Here is a 25,000-nt window from a genome sequence, read left to right as displayed (position 1 = left end):
GCTCTGATGACAAGATGATACCGTAGGATCTGGTGGTCCTGTAGCCGCTGCCGTAACCGAGGAGGTACCACCTGCTGCACCGCTGGATGATCCGCTTACAGTAGCAGCCCCAGCAGAATTATAAGGCTTATAATCAGGTGTGGTGGCTGCTGAGGCCACGGTCGCGGTTGCAGGCGACCAAAAGGTCACCGTAGATCCGGTTTTCCGGTTGTCCCTCGAGGAACCGGACGTCGAGGTCGGATCGGCCGCCAGATTGTAATACGTCGGGGGGTTGTTAGCCCCGTATGTTTGATGATGATTCAACGATTCGCTCGCCGCGGAGGAGTAATGAGAGTCCTGCGGATGATGAGGACTATAACTCCAACCGCCTTGCGAGCCTGCCGAGGACGAGTGCGAGTGTCGTATCACGCCCGATGCCGCGGCCCCAGCCGCACCAACCGATGATGCCTCGACACAGGTTACTTCCCCGTAGCTCGAGCCGGCTCCGCTTGCACCGCCTGGGGTAGCCGTTAGTCTTTTCGCTGGTATATGGAGCGGTCCCGTCGCGCTGTTGCTCGCGACCGAGGAGGCGCTCGGTGAGGTCGAGCTGGCGCTCGCTGAAGGTGCTGATGGTGCGGTCGTGCCTGATGATGCTGGGACACCTGGAGAGGTCGGTGTCGTTGCTTGTTGTTGGGGTTGTTGTTGTTGTTGATGGGAACCTCCAGTTGAATTCTGTTGTTGCTGCTGTTGTTGTTGTTGTTGTTGTTGTTGTAATGATACGAGGGTTGAAGCTGCAGGTTGTACCGGCGGTGGACTGTCGTCGTAAAGAGAACCGTTCATCATGGTCCACCAGGTCACCCCGGTGGAATGCCCCGCTCCGGTAGCTGTCCCCATCGGCGTGACGGAGCCAGGGTGGCCCACGCCGGAGCCGCACAGCGGCGCGGCGTGTACATTGTCGTACAGCGTAGCCGTTGAGCAAGCCACGTGATCGGTGATGGTGCAGATGGTGCCGGTTTATTGCCGATGTTATAACGCCGATGTCGAGGGACGACGGCGAAACCGTGGCACCCACGCCGACGAGCGATCGCAGAAGATGTCAGGTGGTGGTGGTGGTGAAGGAGGAGGAGGAGGAGGAGGAGAACGTGATAGAGAAGATCGGGTTGTGGGGTAAGGGGATAAAAGGGGGTGGGGGGGGAAGGAAGAAGCTCGAAAGAACCGATCGACCGGGTGGCGTTCAGCGAGAAGCGAGGCGGCACGTCATCGAGGAGCGGACGCGCGCGACAAAGTGCGAGGATCAGCACCGAGGGTTCGCCGCCGCCGGTGGTGCGAGCATAGCAAGGCGGACCGAGAGTAAATAAAGAGCGCGCGTACCGATCGTAAGGAACCACGAGTAAGGAGGGGAGGGCGGAGGGTCGGATGGGGGCAGGGAGAAAGGGGTCGGTGGAACGAGTCAGTGATAGGAGAAGGAGCGGGTTGCGGGAGGGACGGAAGAACGGCCGGAGGACGAAGGCGCGATAAATTATACGAGCCAAGTCGTCGCGTCGTCGCGTCGGCCGTTAAACGACGATGAGCGTAACGTCGTCGAGCGGGTCGACAATGGCGGGTGACAGGAGCCACGTGCAGACCAGATCGTTGGTACAGGTGTCCACCAGGATGTCCAAATTCGGGATACACGTTCCAAGTATCGTTGCCGTGTCCGAATCCACGATGGTCCAGGAGAGAGAGATAGAGATATATATATATAGAGGAGAGGAAAAAAAAAACAACGACACAGCACGATTTAATAAAACTAGATAATATCTGACGTCTTTCTTTTCGCTTGGGATTGTTCGTTCGGGTTTTAACGAGTCTCTATTATAGAGGATAATTCCTCGAGTGTTTTCACTTGGCAATCGCTGTATCGTTTCACTGCGTAAAGAACGTCACCGCGGACGTTCCGCGAGCGGCGGGAATATACCGGCCGCGTGTCGTCCCTCTTTTTCCTTCCTTAATGACGGAACCTGTCAGCACTGTCGTCGTCGTTGTTGTCGTCTTCAACACCCTCATAACTATAGTCTCTGTCCTTTTCCCGAAGGAACGTCACTCGGAACACAGTGCGCACTACCCGTCACCAAGAGAGAGAGGGAGAAAGAGAGAGGGAGAGAGAAAGAGAGAGGGAGAGAGAAATAGAAAGAGTATGTGAGAGAGAGAGAGAGAGAGAGAGAGAGTGAGAGAGAGAAAGAGAGAGAAAGATACGATATATATATATATATATTTATATATATATATATATATATATATATATATATATATATGTATGTATATATATGTATATAGACACACATATACACACATATATATCAATGAATATAGAGATACACAGGAAAGTAAACGGGCAAGAAATAGTGTATATGAAAGTGTGAGAGAAAAAAATGTATTCAAAGAGAAAGAGGACGTTCTTGATCTGCCCGACCGAGGCTCTTCGAGAGGGAAAAAAAGTTTCTTCTCCCTTTCGCGCTCCCGAATCCAGGTAGTATCCCAACAAGAGATTATTGCAACACAGGCTTTTATTTTCCCACGTAGAGAAGCAAAACCATTCGAAGATATATGTATACGTGCAGCGGTCTCCTTCAAATGGCAAACGTAGCGGGATCTACCTTCATCGAGTTTTTTTTTTTTTCCGAAAAGACGACACATACACGATCACGCATACGCACACATGGTAAGACCCCCTTTCTTCTCGTTGCCCTCGCTGAGCTGAGTCAAGCGTCAACTGAGAGCTCTGTCCACTGCTCTGAGCCGAACGGACTGGAAGGCGACACTCGCGCTATCTTGTGGAACGTTTCAATACTAGAGTTACGCTGTCGAACGTATTCCCTCCCTCCTCTACTCCCACTGCTGTTCCCCCTCTACCAGAGAAAACTCGTATGCTCTAATCTGCTCTCTCTTTCTCTCTCTCTCTCTCTCTCTCGCTCTCTCTTTCTCTCTCTCTTTCTTTCTCTCTCTCTCGCTTCTACCTCCCACTCTTTCTATCGTCCTTCTTCCTCTTTCTCTTCGCTCTCTCTCTCTCTCTCTCTCTCTCTCTCTTTCTTTCTCTCCCCTTCTTTTTCTTTTATCTCTCTTTCTCTCTTATCCACGTTAGACACCCGTCGAACGCTACAGACTTTTCTGCCCTCTCAAAGGTATATCGCGCTCTTTCCCAAAATCTTTCTAGCAAGACAAAAAGGGAAAGACTGTCTTTGACTATGTAGCCAATGACCTGGATCGAAGCGACGAATGAACGGCAGGTGCGTCTACCGCAAACCCCGCCACGGATTCTTGAATCTCTTCTTCCTCCTCTCTTACGACGATACTAATGAGGAAGAGAACTTAACTGTCTGATTTATCCTGCTATCTATTCGTCCGATCGAAAAAGGATACGTGATATAGACGTGATCATTGGATCAATTCCAAATAATCCATTGGTTATATTTATATGAAATTCCTGTTTCTTCTATTTATACAAAAATGAATTTTATCAAGTTATATTTTTCTCTTTGATATTGTAAGATATCAATCCTCGAATATGATATCTTCTATCCTTTATCAATTTAGATTTAATCCAGATAATCCTGTTCCCGCCTAATCGCATGCGTACTCGAAGAAACGACCTCGTGGATCACACCCCTGTGACGAGGATAACATGTGTGTAGTGTCCGCGTGGTGCGTTAGTATCCTAAATCGTTTCATGGTTAACCGTGGCAAAGGAAATGTGTAGGAGGGAGGAAGAGACAGAAAGAGAGAAAGATAGAGAGATAGACAGAGAGAGAGAGAGAGAGAGAGAGAGAGAGACAGAGAGAGACAGAGAGAGACAGAGAGAGAGAGAGAAAGGGAGAAAGAAAGAGAGAGAAAGAGAATAAGAGAGATAGAGAAACAGAGATAGAAAGATAGAGTGGTAAATAGTGAAAGAGAGACGGCAATACGTCATGCCGGTATTGTGCAGTCTAAATCTCGGTATGTACTTTTATGGGCAGTAAAGTAAAACGGTCTGACAACAACTCTGACTGCACACACGCTTTTCGTCCGAGCGGCCGTCCATCCATCCACCCATCCGTCCGTACGTACGTACGTACGTACGTCCATCCGTCCATCCGTCCATCCGTCCATCCGTCCGTCCGTCCGTCCGTCCGTCCATTCGTTCATCCATCCATCCATCCACTCGTTCATCCATCCATCCATTTATCCATCCATCCATCCATCCACTCATCCCGCGCCGCTACCCCTCCTTTCACCAGATAGCGCTATACGCGAGAACGACACGGCGAATCGAATTGCCGAGATCGATTATTCTTTAAATCCTCTTTAAAACTTTCTCGTTAATAATTATTAAACGATAATTCCTTTCCTTAATCTATGTCTTGTCGGTGATTTTTTTTCTTTTTCTTTCTTTTTCTTTTCTTTTTTATTATTCTCACGATTATTCATTTCAATCGTTATCAAAGTCGATAACTTATAATTCACCATAGAGATTTACGATAAAAACGTGTAGAGAGAGGGAGTAAGTCGTATACTGACTTACATCTCTCGTCTAATTCTCCCCCCTCCTACCCCCCTCCTCCTCTTCCTCCTCCTTATTCTCCTCTTCTTCGTCACCCTATTTACGTCTCCAGACGTAAAAACTTTGAAAAACAATGCGAACGAGAAAAATCTCTCACGGGAAATCGTGTATACTTATTTACACACCAACGTGCCAACTCGTCGTAGGAAAGACACTTTACGAATAGCAACGTGATAAATCCCGTACGAGCGGGTGACGCGAACCGGCCGACGTTTGTTGTACGCGATCATGAATGGACTTTATAGCACTACGCCCATTTATAGGTTATATCCGCGGTTTAGTAACTATGCTCTTTAATACGACGACTTTAGTATACCTACGTACAATCTTCGTCTGTTTACTGCGAATAATTTTGTTTGAGAATGATAAACGATTGAGGTGTGATACTATGAAATACTTTTAGGTAGATCACATTGTAATATAGGGATGAATATATTTGTGGATAGATGGATAATTTCTCTTCTCGTTTTACGAAGATTTTACGTATATTCTTTTCTTTTTCTTTGTTATTTTTTTTTTGTTTTTTCCTTTTCTTTTTTAACTTTGTTTTTCTTCTCTCAAATATTTTACAGCTGCACGATCAACGATTGCCAAGGTAACATTCATCAGTGTAATATTTTTTCGATATATTTAAAAAGTGTTAAGTATAATGAATAATAAAGGGTTGGAAGTATTCGTTGAATTTTTTCATTCGAATATATATTTTATATCATATATTAGATATTTTGGATTTAGGTATTATGTTAAACGATTCATGTTTCTCCATTTGAAACTTTTATTTTGCATTTATCGTAAGAAACGTTTGTATAATATTGAATTATTCGGATAGTTCCAACCCCTATAATGAAGGGGGATATTGCAAAGGTATTTGTCTCGTTAAATAATAATTATAAATAATATGATTAGAATCTCACCTTGTATACCGGCCAGTGTTCCGGGCTGGTACACGCGGGAAAACCTGAAATAATAAAAAAACGTATGTTTGATTCATTCAATATTTCTCAATTGAATAAACAAATAAGTAAGTACATGAATGAACTTGAAATATTTTTGTTTTCTTTGAATTATTTCCATCTATCATAATGAGAGATACTTAAGCCAATCGAATCAAATTTTATGATGGATGCCGAAAGACGAAAGTTATCTCATCTAACGTCGATAAAACTTAAAGATTTCAAAATGAAATTAAATAATGATTATTTTCTTAATTAATTCCTTTTCGAAAATATATATATATATCTATCGATAGTATCTACATACATGAAAAAGTAATTTCTCTGATTCGCGATTTTATGGGAGACATATGCGTAAAAGAACTTTTTATTATATCACAGCTACCAAGAGAAAAATGGAATTACATAGAAAGGTGTATTTGGATTTCATGCTTTCTTTTTCTCTCTTTTTTTTTCTTTTTTTTTTTTTTTTTTAAATAATGAATTACTTTATATCATATTCCATCCTTTTTGAAAACGATTACATTTTCTATCCATTGAGCAAAGTCCTAATATATTTTTCATACAGATGAAAATATACATGACAAATAAATATTATTAACCTGCACAGCTCGAACGGGTGAAACGGCGTTTCCACGGCGCCGAACACTTTGAGGCCTTTTATCTACAGGTTTAAGAAGAAAAACTTCAGCCTGGAACAGAAAAACAATAAAATATATAATATATATATATATAATATATAGTATATATAGGTATATATAGGTGTATATCTATAATAAATCTACCACGTCTTTTCCCAAGACTTTGCACGATTTTTTTTTTTTTCAAAGGTCCCTCGTAACGGATAAAGCTCGCACTCTTGCGAGCTTTTATACGAGCTTTAGTAGCTTATATCGCACCAGGTATAAAGTTCCATAGCTTGTACATCGCTTAATGGGAATACAGTCTATAACTACTCGCTCAATGCACTTTCAACGTTGAAAAACTTACTCTTAAAAAGTACTTACAAATTCGCTAAGTACCTATTATGTATAATATCGAACTTTGTATATTATGGTACTTACATATATATAATATATATATATATATATATCAAAATTTGTTTCTCGATATAAAATCGATTAATTATTATTATATTATAATACTTTCTTTCCCTTTTTCTTTTGTTTATCTACATACTTGATTTATACAAATAAAATCCTTTTCGCAAATTTTCGAAATAGGAATAGATAAGATGACTACATCATACAAATAGAGAGGTAAGGAATATCTAATCCAATTCGAAAAACGAATTTCGTTTTCTCCGCAAAACTCAAAGTTGAAATCGAATAGGTATGCTTTCTCCCGAAGTTTTGCCTCCCGTCGCCGTCGATTCTCCTCCGGTGGTAAGTTTATGGCGTAGCTACGCGAGGGTTCGAGATGAAAGGAGATGGAAATGGCGGGAACAAGGTACGGGTATAAGAAAGGTAGATGAAGAAAGTTATGCGGAAGATGGAACGGAGGCTACGTTCATTCACGGTGTTGAAAACTGAAAACCGCTTTACGACGTCCCACGAAAAATGTTATGCATCTTTCTCTCTTTCTCTTTCTCTCTACCTACCTCTCTGTCTCTCTCTCTCTCTCTTTCTCTCTCTCTCTATCTCTCTCTCTCTCTCTCTCTCTCTCTTTTTCTCTCTCTCTCTATCTTTCTCTATCTCTATCTTTATTCAATCTATGTGATATATAAGATTTTACGTTGTTACTGTCTTATTTATTTATTTATTTTTTTTTTTTGTTAAGAGATATCTTATGAAATATCTTCAATTAAATATAAATTAATCAATTATTGAATAGGAAAATATATAAATATATAAATATAGGAAACCATTTCTTGAAATATGTCAATATATTATTAATATTTAATTGAATATAAATTAATCAATTACAGGATAGGAAAATATATAAATATATAAATATATAAATATATAAATATATAAATATATAAATATAAGAAACTATTTCTTGAAATATTTCAATATATTATTAATATATCCAAGTATATTTTATATACTCGAATATATCAAGCATAACTAAAAATATATGATAATTCTTTTTGTTTCTTTTTCTTTTTTTTTTTAAATCGTTTTAATCGATTGATTAATAATCAACCATGATATTTATTTCGTAATGAGAAAAAAAATTATCTCCAGCCGATAATTTAACTCGATTAATTTTATAGACATTTCTCCGTTTAGAAGATGAAAAAAATTCTAATTACTTATCATAATCTATCCATGTCTATTCATTTTCTTTCAATCAATCTGCAGTTACGTCCTTTTTCATCATTAATATGTATCGTCGAAAGAAAATATTCCTGATATTTCACAAATTAAAAGACGAAACTTAAAAGGATGGAATAAGCGTTTGTCTTTGACTTTTTAGGACGATATAAACTTAAGGGGGGGGGGGAGGAGGCGAGGAAAAAAAGAAAAAAAGAAGAAAAAGAGAAAAAAATAAAAGCAAGAAGAAAAAAGGGGGAAAGAACTGTAAGCCTCAGGATTGACAAAATGTGAGCAAGACGTGTCACGCGAAGGATTAGGGATTGAAGATTTAACAGGGGGAGTAGTTCTGTAAAGAAATATAAAAAGAGAGAGATAGATGGACAGATAGATAGAGAGAGAGAGAGAGAGAGACAGAGAGAGAGGCAGAGAGAGAGAGAGAGACAGAGAGAGAGAGAGAGAGAGAGAGAAAAGGACGAAGAAAGGAGAGCTTGAAATAACAGACGATATAGTTTTTCGATGTGTGTACAGAATGGTGGAGATTGGTCGAGGGCGTAGAATAGCCGGACACGAGAAAGCTCTTGCTTTCCAGCCATCTCTTTCATCGCGAAGGGGTGCCTTACTCACACAAGCACGTATTTATATACAGGGTGTTCCTTTAGCGAACTCATTGTATACACCTCTTTACGTTGGAACCAATGAATGAAAAATCTCCTCCTATTACCGATCTTTCGTCTCGTCAATAACACTTATCCAATGTTTACGATAACTATACTTGAAAGGATCATAGAAATTCTATATTGATTATTCGATATTAAGTTAATAGATATTTCTAAACAATGAACGTATTGTCCGTTAAATGTATCATCAATTTTTAATTTATTCGTCGTTAAGAAAATTGAAAAACAAAAAGAAAAAAAAAGAAAAAAAAAAACTACAGTTCTTTTTTCCATTAAATAATTTTTCTCACGAATATCATCGATCTTATTGATATTATTAACTTTCTTCGATATATTTAAAAACGATTATAATTATTATTTAGCATTTTGTATTCTATAATATATCGAATTCAATTCAAAAATCATCTTTGTCTTTTTTCTATTTAATAAATTTGTTATTGGGACACTCTGTACGTATAGGTAACAAGAGATACATATGAGCTATATCTATGAAACATTTCGAAGGTCTGGCGGTTATTTGTCAATTACACGCTCCGCTTCTCTGCCGTCAAAGTAAGTACTTGGCGCGTAATTAAATCTCGTAATTAATTCGGAATACGTTCTGACGATAGTCAGACAGTATTTCTATGTTGAATTTGGTGTTAGTACTAGTTAACGAACGACAAGTCATAGACTAGTTAAATATATATATATATATATATATATGACATATATGTAATACTTACTTACGTTTGAAATCGATACGTGAAGATGAAATATGTGAAATATTAATATATTAATAACTTATCATGTAGGAACGTAATAACAATCGCGATAATCGAAGTACGCCACTCGAACGAATAAAATTGTAAAAGAAGATACACGATACTTAACCTTGACCCCTCCGCCTCCCTTCCGATCGCTGATTTTTATTACTCTCGAGTGACTTTAACGGACGCTTTCGATAAGCTCTGTAATGGATCGATATTTATCGCCTCCTTATCCCGCAGGGGATGTTTATATGGAGCATAAGGATTTTCAGTGAGTAACGCGCATCTCTCAAGACTCGCGGATCTAGAGGCCGAAGTTAAAACAATCGACAACATATACGAAAATAGATATTCCTCAAAAAAAGAAAAAAAAGAAACAATATTCAAGTATATTATATATGTATTTAATGTATGTATATAATCGACGTCACATTAAATCTACTACATATACATATAACGATTTCATTTCGTTCTAATATATTACTAACTTTTATACTTCTAGATTGGAAGAGTAAAAGTTTTCTTAATTGAAATCTCTCATTTCTTTTCCCCTTTCTCATTTCTTCTTATCTCTATCAACGAACGTACATTTTCTATCCCTTTCGCAAGTAGTCTGCAATCGTCCACCAAGTTCTACTTTCTTCAACCACTACTTCATTATCTCCATTGGTGTTCTTTATCTCCCTTCATTTCAAGTCTAAAGTTTAAATGAGATTTCGGTGACGGCTTTCAGCATATCTATATCGTCGTCTCTCCTCATTCGAAATATCATAACATCGAAAATTCAACCTTTAAATTCGAATAATCTGTTATTACGATATTCATTTATATAATTATTCAAAAAAATAAAATTTATCTAGGTGTGTGTATATCGAAAAAATAATTTTACATATTCGTTCGTTGTATAATTCGACGTATAAAAATTACACCCTTTTTGCTTCGCTGGGGTGCATCGAAATGTATCGAAGCGTAACGAATATAGAGGGAAACTAGAGTAAGAGAGAGAGAGAGAAAGAGAGAGAGAGAAGAGAAGGATCGAATCCCATAACACGCGGGACGTGACGCGTGCCATTTTTAGCGAAGCGTCGAGACGCCTTTCGGCTATAGAGAACTTGCACCGCGACGCCCTCTCGTTTCGGAGGCAGACGCTATGGTAGGACAGCCAATCGGCTTCCTTGATTCTCCCAGGCACTTCCAATATGGCTGGCCATTGCTCTCGCTTGATGCTATGAGTATGAGAGAGAGAGAGAGAGAGAAGAAGGGTGAAAGAGAGAGAGAGAGAGAGAGAAAGAGAGAAACGATATACCGTACTGCTCCTACCATCGCAAACACACCGATAGAAACTTTCTCTTTGATGTAGCTTGTCTGTTCTTATACTTCCTCGCCTTATTAACGTTCTTCATTAAAGTCATCGCACAAACATATCTCATAAGTTGCATAATCCGTTTGGGATAAGAATATCGTGAAAGATTAAAAAATTTTAGTTGAAGATACGTCAGGTAAAAATCGTTTTACAAGTACAAAAATATTTACTTCTGTAATGTGTTTGTTTATTTTCAAAATATTCTTTTCTACCCTCTACCTGGACTAATATTTATAACTCATAATAACTATTGAAAACAGCTTAAATACATATATATATATATATAAGTTGACAAATATATATAGTCAATTAGTACGAATATGAAATATGACGGGTTTTTTTTTTATTTTTGAAGAAGAAAAGAAAATAAAGAAAAGAATAGAAAAAGAAAGAAAGAAAGAAAAGAGAAAGTCGAATGAAAAGGAAAATGTGAACGGAACAGAAAAAGAAAAAAGGGAAAGGGAAAGGTAATGGGAGAAGAAAATTACAGTGAAAGATTAAATGAGAAGATTACATTAAATATAGTTACCTGAGTATACAACAACCTTTTTTAAATCATAAAACTAATGAGTAGTCGCACATAAGCTTTCGTTATTTTTTACCTACAATGGGTCACGGTTTGACAAAGGACAATACCCATAATAAAGCGATTTCCAATCCGAACGGCATTTGCCTGGGTCTCTTTCCCTCTCTTTTTCTCTTTCTCCCTCTTTCTCTCTCTCTCTCTCTCTCTTTCTCTCTCTCTCTCTTTCTTTTTTCGTCGGTAACTGCTAGTTTGTATTCTGTGTTGTATCCACGTCGCGTTACATGTATATACAATATAAAGCCATAGCGTGTAAGAGAGAGAGAGAGAGAGAGAGAGAGAGAGAGAGAGAGAGAGAGAGAGAAAGAAAGAGGGAGGAATAAAGTAAACGTTCAGGGTATATCACGTGGGTAAGGGCAAAGGGATGGGCTGGTATGAAGGAATGGAAGAAAGCTTAAGAGGGTTTCAACAATGAGAAAGTGGTGGTAAGTTTGAACGGGAGGTACGTGAGTATATGGCGAGTCGGTATTGAGTGAAGGATGGCTAGACCGTTTCGTGTTCCTGGGGTTGCGTCGTCATGGGAACCGTCCTCATCAGGCAAAGTCTCTCAGGATCTTTCTTTGCTTTTCTCTTTCTCTCTCTCTCTCTCTCTCTCTCTCTTTCTCTCTCTCTCTCCTTCTCCTCCTTCTTTCCATCTTTCGTCGCCTCCTATCTTGTTTCTTTTCTCGCCTCAACTCTTGTCTTACGAATTTGTAATAATAATTTTTCTCTAGGGTTATAAGCAACCGTTATAAGTCATCTCCTTTCTTTCATTCTGCTCACAAATTCTTCTTCCCTTTCTCTTTACTTCTCCTTTTTTCTTTTATATTATATGCTTTCTTTCATGATGAATGTGTTTTTGTTCGGGTTTTTTTTTTCTTTTCTTTCTCTTTTTTCTCTCCCTCTCTCTCTCTCTCTCTCTCTCTCTCTTTTTTTTTTATTTTTTAGACGAGTATAACGGCACATATGAGATTAAAATGTTACGAATAATATATTTTTATAAGTTTGATGATATTAGAATGGAAAAAAAAAAAAAAATGAAAAAAATCGACGATAAAAGGCGGAAATTTTTTTTGTCGAATCGAACGAATCCGCATTATATATTCATTTATTATGTTTATATGTATACTGAGGAACACGTTGTATAGAGCACGCTCTAATGCACTTAAGTTTATTCTCTTTTTCTCTATTTATTTTTTTCTTCTACTTCTCATTTCTATATATCTCCCATTCCCAGTCTGCCACTACTCGTAACGCTCCTATAAATAATTCAAGAAAAATAATATGATCGCGTCGTCGGCGTCGGAGTCTGAAGCTCTTTCAGAATTCAGTCTCGGTTTTCGCCGACTCACGTAAACACACGTTTGCCTCTGAGAAACCACAAGCGAGATTCATGGACACGTACGAATCTGTTTATGTATGTGTATACGAACGTACGCATATACGTGTGTCTCTATGCATGTGAAAAAACGACCGAATTCTAACTCCCCCACCCTACCCAACCTTACCCCACCCCCACCAAAAGCTCCATCTTCGAATAAGCGCACACTTTTTTTATTGTTTTTTCCTTTTTTTTTCTTTATTTTTTTTTTATTCTAACCTTTCCCTCTCTCTCTCTCTCTCTCTCTCTTTTTAACAAAATACAAACATTGCAGAAATATATAACGATTAGACAATATTCGACAATATAATTTAAATATAATCATAACAAAGTATAATTAATTATCGTTATGTTATAATTATGGATTATATCGTTATTAATTATATAGAATTATTTAGATTTTGAAATTTTATTCAATCCTTTTGAATTATAAAAAAAACGTATACTCGAAATTATAAAATGAAATTATAAAATGAAAATATTTTAAGATGTTATTCTTTTTTGTTTTTCTTTTTCTTTTTTTTTTCTATCGAAGTAAGGACGCGTATAAAGGACAGGAACGCACTCGAATGTAAACCACCGAACGTATGTACGTTACTCTATGGAAAGACTACAGACATCTGCATAAACAAGCTGGCATCGTAGATATAATAGCTATATACATAAATATACACCCGGTCAAATGCACATTGCGTTTGCATAGATAGGATACCAGATCCAAGAATCGCAGACGGAGAACCGCGAAGTATGAATTATATATCAAGAGAAGATATGAGAGAGAGAGAGAGAGAGAGAGAGAGAGAGAGAGAGAGAGAGAGAGAGAGAGAGGCAGTGAGACGAAGAGACAGTGAGACAGAGAGAGAGAGAGAGAGAGAGAGAGAGAGAGAGAGAGAAAGAAAAAGAAAGAAAAAAGAGTGTGTGTCTCAAAAGAGATTCTGATTTTTAACGATCTAATATACCTACGTACGTTCGAACGTTCCAAGACAATACCACCGAGTTAATCCCTTTTTTTAGACGGTTGAAAGACCACCTTCGTAATAGCTTCATAAATATAAATTGTTTGCAACCAAGCCGATGCGTTTCACGGAACTCGCTCTTGGCTGCTTGCGACTGGCAGCTTTCCAAGGAACTTTCGAAATCACCTTAGTCGTTTCCCTTTTTCTATTCCTTATCCCCTTTATTCGTTTATCTCGTTTTCGTTCTTTTTAGAAACTCAAACTTTTGAGAAAAATATCTTACACGTTTACAGATTGATACAATATCTATGAATAAAAAACATAGAAACGTAAAAAAAAAAAAAAAGGAAATGAAATTCGTTCGATTTCGAAATACTCCTGGTGTAAGCTGTGACCCAAATTTTTTCGGGTCACAAATTTATGGTACTCACTGTTCATACCTGATCTCGTTCGACTACAATCGCTTGTTTTTTTTTTTTTTTTTTTTTTTCGTTCTTTTTCCTTTTTTTTTATTGTTATGTTTCTTTTTTTTTCTTTTCTTTTTTCCTTTTCGCGTGCTCCTTTCGACGAAAAGAAAGTTAACTTCGATAGAGGGAGTCCCAAAGGGAATATATTTATCGCGTGTCCGTCCCTTCAGTTTGTTCAGTTCGTGTTCATGCATCTGTTCGTTTCGTCCTTAACGTTTGACATTTAACGTAAGCGAAAAGAAAATCTTTAGCTATCATTGAGATTTTTTTTTTCTCGCGACACGCGATTCGATTCAATACGACACGATCGTGATATGTTTAAGAGCATTAGTGTGACTACTATGTTTCTCGACTTTTTCACGTCGTTAATCTAAGCGAGGATAATTAGTGATGCAACCCAGACGCAAGAAGTGCACGCCACGACGCGTGGCACCGACGATGAAGAGACAAACAAAAAGAGAAAGAGAGAGAGGGAGAGAGAGAGAGAGAGAGACAGAGAGGGAGAGAGAGAGAAGACAAATATTTATGAAAGCAATGGTTAAACTAAAACGAAGGAGTTGATGAAAAATTCTGTAATAATAATATTTAAAAAAAGAAAGGAAAAAGTATGATCAATTAATTTGAATGACGACAAGGATGAAATTTACGAAGTAGAATGATATCTGTTAGAAAAATCATAAAAACAAAATCGATAAGAAGTTTTAATAATAATCGAATGAAATTTCATAATAATAGAGTGTCTAAAATAAGTATAATTGATTAATCGAATAACAATAAATTGAACAATAATAATAATATTAACAACAACAACAATAACAACAAGAACGACAATGAAAGAAGTAAGAAGATATTTAATAAAATAAAGTCATAGTAATTAATAAAAATATTATACAATTGAACGATAAATTCCATGAGGGATATGATGATTAAAGAGGATATTTGATTAACGAAATAAAAAAGAAAACAAAACAAAAAAAATAGAAACAAATAAATAACAGAGAGATACCTACGAAATCAAAAGATATGCAAATAAGAAAAATCATATGAAACTAATGTAATATACGAAGAAGATTAAAGAGAAATCGCGAAATATCGAGAATTTCGATAAATAAAGGATATAGGATTGATGATCGACGATAGACGGGACGAATGCGAAATACGAGATTTGTTTGATCACGTTTCGCGTTCACCTGTCAATGAAGGAAAATTAAACGATTATATTGTTGGATCGAGGCGCTATTCGACATAAAATCATAACGATCGGCCAGAATCGGTGGTCTATAAAAACGGTTACAGTGTTCTTCTACCGACGCGTATGATGAAAGAGATCCGTGACGAGCTGGCACGAGCCCCTTCGCGACGATGTTCAGCTGTGAGAATTATTCTCTCTCTCTCTCTCTCTCTCTCTCTCTTTCTCTCTCTCTCTCTCTCTCTCTTTCTTTTTCTCTTTCTCTTTCGCGTGCGCTCTGGCAAACTCTCCTGCACCTACAACCGTGCACTTGTTGTAAGCATCGACGGACAGCGCTCTCGCGCGCGCCAACGCGACCATAAAATGATCGTAAAAAGTTAATTTTACGAGAGGCATAATATATTTGCCACCACCATCGGCATCTCGAGCGAGTAACTCTCCCGACTCGCGGATGAAAATTTTGTAAACGAACGTCGATCGTGTGCTACCGTCTTCTCGTTAACTCGACTCCAATCATCGGTTTCGATCGATCGAACGAATTTTTATCTCTAATATCCTTTTGGGATATAGATTTATACAAAATTACTTATATATATATATATATATATATATATATATATATATATTAAATTGTTATTTAATTAACATACTTAACATATATATCTATATCTATATATGTATATTTTATTAATATAAATTAAATATAATTGGACGTTACTCTTGATATATAAATACTGTTTGAAAATTATTATTACATTAGATTAAATTATTATTTAGATATCTTTGCATTACGATGTATTGATATTAACGACATTGATACTAAAGAAAACAAATTGTCTATAATATAGACGAAAGAAAAAACAATGATTACATTGCCATGAACGATAATGATACGACGAATGAATAATTTTTACTATAACGTTCGCGATGATTTATTTCCAAATAATATACTTAGATATATATAAGCAACTAAGTAAGTAAGTAAGTAAGTAAGTAAGTAAATAAATAAATAAATATTACATAGAACGGTATTTATATGATACGCTCTTTTAGATCATTTTAATGATCTTCTTGGTCACGGTTGTAACTGTGAATGAAAACAACAATGATCTTACAAGATCATATAATCATTGAATGGCGAAAAGATTTTGCGAGAGGAATAGAAGGGTGAAAAAAAAATCACAGGAGGAAAAATCGTGCGTGAGGGAAAAAACACCGAAGGAGGAAGAGAAAGGAAGAGAAAAGAAAAAAAGAAAAAGAAAAAAAAAAGAAAAAAGAAAAAGAAAAAGAAAAAAAAGAGAGGAATAATGGAGACGAGTCGGTATCTGTTACGACCTCGTGAGAGGATCTTTCGAGAGAGGACGCCCTCCCTCCGCCCCTTGTTCGAACATAATTTTCTTTACGACCAATTAGTAGATCCAGAAACATACCTACCTCGGTTATAATAATAAAAATAAAAATAATAATAATAAAAAAAAACAAAAAAAAAAAAGAAAAAAAAAGATGGAAAAAAAAGAAAAAGAAGAAAGAAGAAGATGGCGAACGGGATAAAAAAAATGGGAATAAAATCGTTAATAGTAGAAAGAGAGAGAGAGAGAGAGAGAGAGAGAGAGAGAGAGAGAGAGAGAGAGAGAAGATCGAACTCGACAAAAAAAAAGGAAAGACTTGCGTTAATCCTTTTTAATCTCCATTAATCAATAAATCCTTCAATATCAATTAATTTCTGATTATCCATTAATATATCTATTATTATCGTTAACGATGATTAAACTATTTCGTACGATGATTAAACGCGTTAAATGGAACATAGAGTATATGAGTTTGTCCAAAAAAAAAAAAAGAAGAAAAAAAGAAAAAAAAAGAAAAAGAAGAAGAAACAAAATAAAGAAACAAGAAAATCTTTTCAAAAAGTGACTTTTAATTTCTTCATCTTTGGCTAAATTTTAAATAGAAATGCCAAAAAACGAACGGGGATCGAAGAAAGGAACGCAATGATCTCCTTGACGATGGGTGGTCTCTCCGGAAGAATGAGAGAGAGAAAGAGAGAGAGAGATAGAGAGAAAGAGAGAAAGAGAGAGAGCCATTTAAAATGACTACCGCGTTATGAGGATGTGAGCGAAGGAAGGGTCCGCCTATCCTTTTCCTACGGGGAAGATGCGCGAACACCCTTTCCCATCCCCCTCCCTACAGTCTACCGCAACACACGCTCCCCCTATCCCATTCTTCACCTCCTCTCACCGCCCTACCTTGCCTCATCGCGGCAATCCCCTCACTTCGTTTTTTTCTTCCGTTTCTTCTTTTTTTTTTTTCTTTTTTTTTTTATTTTAAATATTTCCTTCGATTATCCTTCCAACGACCGTGCTTCGAGTGACTCAGTGATTCGAGTACGAATTATAAGAAGAATTGAAAATGTAATAGATAGACATATATATATATATATTTTTTTTTTTGTTTTTGTCTTCTTTTTTGTTGTTGTTTTTATTGTTTCAAATATTTCATTATATTTTTTTATTCGCGTGATTAAAAAATTGTTTAAATCGTTAACGGGAAAAAGGAAAGAGAACGAAACAGAAAGAAAGAAATAAAAAAAAAAAAGAAAAAAAAGAAAGAAAAAAGAAAGAAAACAGGTAAGTAGATATACATATATATATATTGTAAATATAATATTTGTGAAACGTAAAAAAAGTCCGTGTAATTGTCCTCTTGTATAATTTCCTTAAATATATTTAAATATCCTTTGAATTTACTATGATAGATATAGGGATAACTCCATACCTTCTTCTGTTTTTTTATTTGTAATGTATATATGCTCAACATAAAATAATCATTTAGAGTTGTAATTTATTATCTTGTTTACAAGTACTTATTCATTGTCAGCTTTCTTCATTATTATTTGTTTTCACTGACATTAGCACGGTCGTTGAGCCTACACGATCGAAGCAATGATAATTGAAACGGCCCATAGTAAAGTTTGAACTGTGGATTACTCGAGACGATCATGATTTTTGAATGAGAAAGATAGAATGAGAGAAAGGCAGAGAGAGAGAGAGAGAGAGAGAGAGAGAGAGAGAGAGAGAGAGAGAGAGAGAGAGAGAAAGAAATCGTACAAGATTGTTTGTCTAAATCAATCCAAATAGATCGTTATAAATACGATCGAAATGTATCACTAACGATTACTTTAACGATGCGTATTAATTGGCACAATAAACCCCTATTACTTGAGAATATAATTATAATATTGAATTATGGCTGACGTTTATATTCGTGATACGATATTAAAGGCGTTAGCGGACACACGGCCCGTTGCTATTTATGCGTTTATTCAAAGTCGGACATGAGATCTTCCAGTGCCAAGTGCAAAGTCATCATTAGCCATTATACGAGCTAAGCTAATTCGTTCATCGTACAATAACGGCCAATTGTATAGTCATGGATCTTCCTATTTAAAATCGATCATGTAAGTACCTACATACACGCACACACACACACAAAGACATACACGTATACGCATATGTATATATAATTTCTTTTAAAATCTATCTATATGCGTGAGCATAAATGCATATTTAAAATGTCGATAATATCTCGTATTAATTTACAAATTTACTTATTCTTCTTTCTTCTTCTTTTTCTTTTCTTTCTTTTCTTTTTTTTTTTTTTTTTTTTTTTTTTTTTTTTTTTTTTTTTTTTTACAGGATATGAAAAGTGACGGGATAAAATCGAATCGATCGAATAAAAAATCGATTTTGGAAATATTTGGCAAATTTTCCGAGAGACCGTTGAACAATGAAATGAAAATAAATCGTAAGAAAAATATTAACATATCGAAATTCGCTATATTTCACTTTATATTTTATAAAATTATATTTAATTTATTAATGAATTAGAGATGAAAATGAGATAGGATAAACATAGGTTGAGACAGACAGGTGGATGCGCTTTTGCCAAAGGACATTAGCCTGGTCGTCGGTCGAGTGTCTTGCACGGAAGTCCGCTTAAACATTTTATGGGGTGGTCGGCGTAATTTGATGGCCCATAAAAACGCCTAGTCTAGTTTTTCCCGAGGCATCGTCATCCGTCGTCGCTGTGTTCAGCGTGGGGCCACGCGCCCGTCAAGATTTCATGACTCTGATTTCCAAATCGTTTCGCATGGTTCGCGTGTCCTTGTTTCGTTTATCTCTTTCTTCCTTCACGAGGGAATTAATAAGATCGAATTTCTACGAAGAAGATTTTAAACGAACGAACGAACGATTTACGACAATTTTCATTTGAATTTATTGAAAGGGTTGGATAAAGAGGGAAAAAAGGGAAAACGATTATCTGAGGAAAAAATCGATTATACTTCGATAAAATTGTATTTTCTATTAAATTCAACAATTTATTGATATATATCTAATCAACGTTCGTCAAAATTAGAATACACTGATCATCTGATATATCTGTATTAACTTACATGAGGCGTAAGAGAATACCCATTTGTATGTTTTATCGACCGATAAATATAAACTCAATCGAGCCGACATTATCAATGACATCCATTATGTTTAAATCATTCATCCTAAACGATCGATAATATTAAAGGATAAGAGTATTATTATCGTCGATCTATTTTCATAAAGAAAAATTAATCTGAGAATATATATTTTCACATTTACATTAATTCCATCAAAGATCTTTTACTCATTATCTTTCCCTTTCGTCAATTCATAATGTAATCTAATAATATCAGAAAAAAAAAATTAAAGAAAAGAAAAAAAAAAAGAGAAAGAAAAGGAAAAAATGAAAAAATGAAAAACGGAAAAAAAAAGATAAAATTCTAAACAATTATTTTTACGATTGTACCGAGACACGCGAATATATATTTTTAAGATAAAGAGGAATCTTTTCGATTAAATGAAAAATGAGAGAAATGATTGATGAAATAGTGACGCATCGGTTGGAATCGAGGATTGATCGAGGAAAACCGAAGGTGAGTCAAGAGGAGGGTCAAGAGAGGAGCAGGAAACGAGATACGTGGGGGAAATTGAAAATGTGATGGAGGACCGGCAGAGGGATTGATGACGATCCGGATATGAGATGAAGGTGGAGGCCTGCGGAAATTACCAGAGCCGCCTTCCTATTCTCCCCCTCCCCCCCCAACCCTCCCTTTCCCGGATTAACGTGCTCTCCTGAATAATAGCAGCATCGTACGAATTCTTATCGATTATTGACCATCGATGAAATCCTTTACAAAGAAGAAATCAAGAAATCGATTTTCTTTACTACGATTATCTTTTACTTCGCGTTCTATTTAATATATACATGATAGAAAATAGAATAGAATAGAATAGAATATAATGCGATTCGATTGATAATATTTTTAATATTTTTCTATTCTTCTTCTTTTTTTTTTTTCTTTTTGTTTCTTTTATATCTTTTTATTTTTGTTTTGTATCTTTATACTTTAATATTTAATAATATTTATATTTGAAATATATTTTAAGATTATAATAACATTTTATAATCTTAAAAAAAAAAAAAAAAAAAAAAAAGAAAAAATAATGACCTTTGAAAAAGATCGTAATCTATAAGAATATCTATTGATTGTAAATATATTAGAGAAAATTTTGGATGGAGACAAATTTTACGATCTTAAAAAATATTTCGAATGTAAATATTCGATAGAGGTTATATATTTTTTTACGAATATTCTGTTAACTTTTTTTCTACGCACGAATACAAATGTACGCGTGCACATATACATATACACATACACACACAAATTCAAATAGATAATTATTTACAGTTATCCTTATATATTAATTAAAAGATAATAAAAATATATTTTTTCACGAGTGTTTTATTAATTTATGTATTTCTTTTTCTTTTTTTTTTTTTTTTTTTTTTTTGAAAGACTTAAGGAAATAATTTATGTAGATACAATTAAATATAATTACAATGAAATTACATATTATTTCAGTAATTATTATTAATGTTAATTCTACGTATAAACGTGCCTATTTATTAACGTTATTATATTTTCTTCTCTCTCTCTCTCTCTCTCTCTCATCTTCTTCGATCGACGGACGTCCAACGTATTTTAACTTGTATATATTCTAAACCATATATAAATTAAAATCCAAAATGAAAATAATAAAGAAGGATTTGCGATGGTACATAGACGATGCGTGGAAATAGGAGATAGAAAGCGAGCAGCAGACGGAGCAAGCTGCTTCAAACGGCCAATAAGTCGCATACCCTGGAGCGTTTGATATGCTACATATAGTAATCTAAAGTTGTGTTTATAGCTGCGTATATATGCATAGCAATTCGGAAGATCATAGTGGCACAAGGAACTCATTATCCAACGTTGTGGATATTAGCATATTTAGAGCCTCTTCTCTCTCTCTCTCTCTCTCTCTTTTTCTCTTTGTTTCTTTCTCTCTCTCTCTCTCTCTCTCTCTCTTTCTCTCTTTGTTTCTCTCTTTCTCTCTCTCTCTCTTTTTTCTGTTTTTACTTCCTTTGTTCCTTTTTACCTCTCTCTCTCTCTCTCTCTCTCTCTCTCTCTGACTCTCTCTCTCTCTTTTTATCCTATGCTTACTATACTTTCGTCTCAGTGCATCTCTTCACGAGATGTATCTCATCTCAAGTGAATTCTCAGTGATACGAACAAAGAGATTTCATTTTTACATTCATAATAATTAGGAAAAATAATATTTTCACTCATTTCTTTTCTTCGTTCACTTTAATTACTATTTAATTACCAAGATTAGATTAACAAGTTAGATTAACAATTATAATAATTTTATATATGGTAGATTCAGAACAAGTGGTATTATTTTTTTAAATTTAAAAGAAAAAAGAAAACGAACGAAAAAGAAGAAGAAGAAGAGATAGAATTTGGAAGTAAAAGAAGATTTAACTTTTGTTCGTTTATGCGTTCGTCAAATTGCAATTCGTACGAAAGACATTTCGGGGAACGTTTGAAGAAGAAGCAGAGTTGCTGAAAGGGTCGAGTAATTAAGGAAGCCCATCTTCCTGAAGAGACAATTCAGTTTAATGAGAGGCAGACAGTTTAGCCTCTCCGTATCTTGCTACTTCTTCGTATTCCAGCTTTCCTCTTTGTTCATTCCCTTTTATCCTGAATCAACGTTTCTCTTTCTACTTTTATATTTATATCATCCACCTCTCATCTGTTATGCTACTCGAGAAACCATCTTGATTCTACAATATCTGTGATTCCTCTTTCTCTTTTTAAATCCATCCATCTATATTTTTCTCTTTCATACGTTTAATGTATTGGAGATTTTTTTCTTCTTATTTAATTAACTAATATTATTACTCCAAAACTAACGACTATCGTTCGTTTTGTATCGTTAAAAAATAATAATTTCGTTTACGTTCTTTAAAATTTAATCAAAATAAATTTTGGATTTGATAAAAAAAATTTATATTAAATAATAAATATAATAATAAAAATAAAATAACATACGAACGTTATTACGATATTCTACATTTTTATTAGACGATATTATTTCTTTTACGAGAAAGACGTACTACTACCTTCACGTAGCTCCTTTTAAAGAGCATTTAAATGGAAACGTCGTTCTCCATTCTATCGTGGCGCCACCTGACACAAGATGTGGAAAGTCGATAGTGATCATTCGATAAGGAAGAAAATAAAGTTATGAGTCGGTAAAGAAGAACGGCGATAAAAGGGACAAACCTTTTTTCATTCGTTCATATTACTTATACGTATGAAAGCACGTAAACAGTAAGGGTGTCGAAAGAATATAAATAAGAGGGTGGTTCCACTATGAAGATGAAAAGTTATATTTTCCGGGGAGAAATATAAGTGGGTATATAAATTTCCGACACTTGACTTTGATAAGCGAAAATTGCATTAGCTAATCGTAAGAATCAGAGATCATTGAAACCACTTTGGAAAATTTCGTATTTGAATTTTTATTACGTCCAGATCTTGAAAATAAATAATAATATTTTTTATATAAAATATTGTTATTAAATAAAAAAAAAAAAGAAAAAGAAAACGTATACAGACAATTATATATATTCGTAAATGTCGCATGTGAAATGTGCTATAAAAAAAATCTCGACTATCACGAGATGGTTGGTGGAGAAAATTTTTTATTCGAATTCGGATTATACACACTTCCTTTCAAAATAAATAATGTTATACTTTCGATAACGTTAAAAAAGAAAAAAAAGAAGAAATTAATACTGAATAAAAAAGAAAAAAAAACAAGAAAGAAATAAAAATAAAAAAAAAAAAATGAAAAAAAAGAAGAAGAAAAACGAAAAAGAAAACATGGAAAATAAATTCATGTATTCGTAGATATCGCGTGTGAAATGTTCTTTAAGAAATCTCGACTACGAAAGGGGTGAGGATAACGAGCAATTAACGTAAACTCGTTGTCGTATATAAACTGCAATGTTTAGATATCACCGGAAGGATGGCTGCCGGCTTTTATATGGTGTGCACGCGATCCTAAACATAGGAAGTTGATATAGAAGTCTATTCTTGTAGGACAAATAATCGTTGCAAATTGAAAGCATATGTTTGACTATGCGTACGTGACGTTTTAACTTTCACGAAGAATTTCGACATGACACGTAGAACGACGATTAATAGATATCTAATACATTTTTCGTAACCATGTTTATACAAACATGTATATCCTTGAAATTATTTAAAAGTATGAATACAATTCCGAAAAATTTTTTTTATACTACTAGTCTGCCTTATTTTTTTTTTTCTCTTCTCTTTTTTCTTTTTTTCTTCTTTTTTTTTCTTTTTTTTTTTTTTTTTTTTTTACCCTTGCACGTCCAGGTATTTCGACAAAAGTTAAGGTCGCAAACCAAGGCTGTGCTTAAATTATATCGTCGAAGCAAGGCCAACCTTTAAAAGGAAAGACATTATGGCTTTTGTGAACCATTATTTTTTGCTCCAATAAGAAGGATATATTTTCGAGCCATTGAAAGATTCTTTCTTTTTGTAAGATTCAAAAATATATCCATTGAAGGCCAAAAGAAAGAGAGAGAGAGAGAGAGAGAGAGAGAGAGAGAGAGAGAGAGAGAAAGTAGACTACTAGATATTTAGTTTCTAGAGAAACTTCAAGTGAATAATGAAAAATGAAAATGTTTTTTCTTTTTTTAAAATTTCTTCTTATTTTCGATGATACAACGAATATAATGATAAAAGAATATTAAAATGCTTTAGGTAGCAAGAGAAAAATACGGTCAAGCTAAGGATAGTAATAAAGATATTCTTTTTTGTTTTTTTTTTTTCTTTTTTTTTTTCTCTTCTTCTTTTCTCTTGTTTTTTTCTAAGCTGGCGCTATTGCCCAGAGACGGCTGAATAAATCCGACTAACGTTGAGATCGTTGGGACCGGCTTGAGATCGTTTTACGACATTACGCTACGTAAATTATGAATATTACTTACGTCCACATGCGGCTGATTAAATTGGACGATCACCGAAAAAAATCTTATCCCACTTCATATATCACATCTCTACCAGCGCTAACTGCCGGCAGTTTAATGGATCCGTAAGCTGCGCTCGCAGTGGTATAATCGATTTTCTCTTGTTGCCCAAAGTGACTTCTTAAGGGTGCACAAAATCATAAAAACCCTTCTACTTTCTTTATCGCAACATCGTTCCGACGAATGGCTTTGATCAAAAGTACATCGGTAGATAAGGAAAGAAAAAATATTTGTTAAAATACTTTTTCTTTTTTTCTTTCTTTTTTTTTTTAATTTCCTTCCTCTCAATTAAAATAAATTTTGATCTATAATTCAGGTGTCTGATATTTATCGATTTTTAAAAAACTGCCTGTAGAAAGAGTATTTACAAATTATAATCGTATTAAGTGCACAAAATTATGTAG

General features: G+C 35.2%; 1 protein-coding gene across 5 annotated transcripts in view; it reads right to left on the bottom strand.

The window, feature by feature from the left end:
• LOC124424899 (homeobox protein abdominal-B-like) overlaps positions 1-25,000 on the bottom strand; it is a 68,186-nt gene that overhangs the window by 5,329 nt on the left and 37,857 nt on the right. For 2 of the 5 annotated variants that reach the window (XM_046964479.1, XM_046964480.1), the window contains 3 exons: positions 6,111-6,200; positions 5,470-5,513; positions 1-863 (listed from right to left, as the gene is read on the bottom strand). The exon at positions 1-863 is cut by the window's left edge and continues 256 nt beyond it. In XM_046964479.1, the coding sequence (XP_046820435.1) occupies positions 1-822 (822 nt within the window). In that variant the 5' untranslated portion in view covers positions 823-863; positions 5,470-5,513; positions 6,111-6,200. Of the gene's footprint in view, positions 2,146-5,469; positions 5,514-6,110; positions 6,201-24,557; positions 24,621-25,000 lie in introns of those variants that run through there. The other 3 variants (XM_046964477.1, XM_046964478.1, XM_046964481.1) reach the window with 2 other exon arrangements.

This window comes from Vespa crabro, chromosome 6 (assembly GCF_910589235.1).
Source record: "Vespa crabro chromosome 6, iyVesCrab1.2, whole genome shotgun sequence".
NCBI lineage: Eukaryota > Metazoa > Arthropoda > Insecta > Hymenoptera > Vespidae > Vespa > Vespa crabro.
This window is presented reverse-complemented; position numbering and strand designations above follow the sequence as displayed.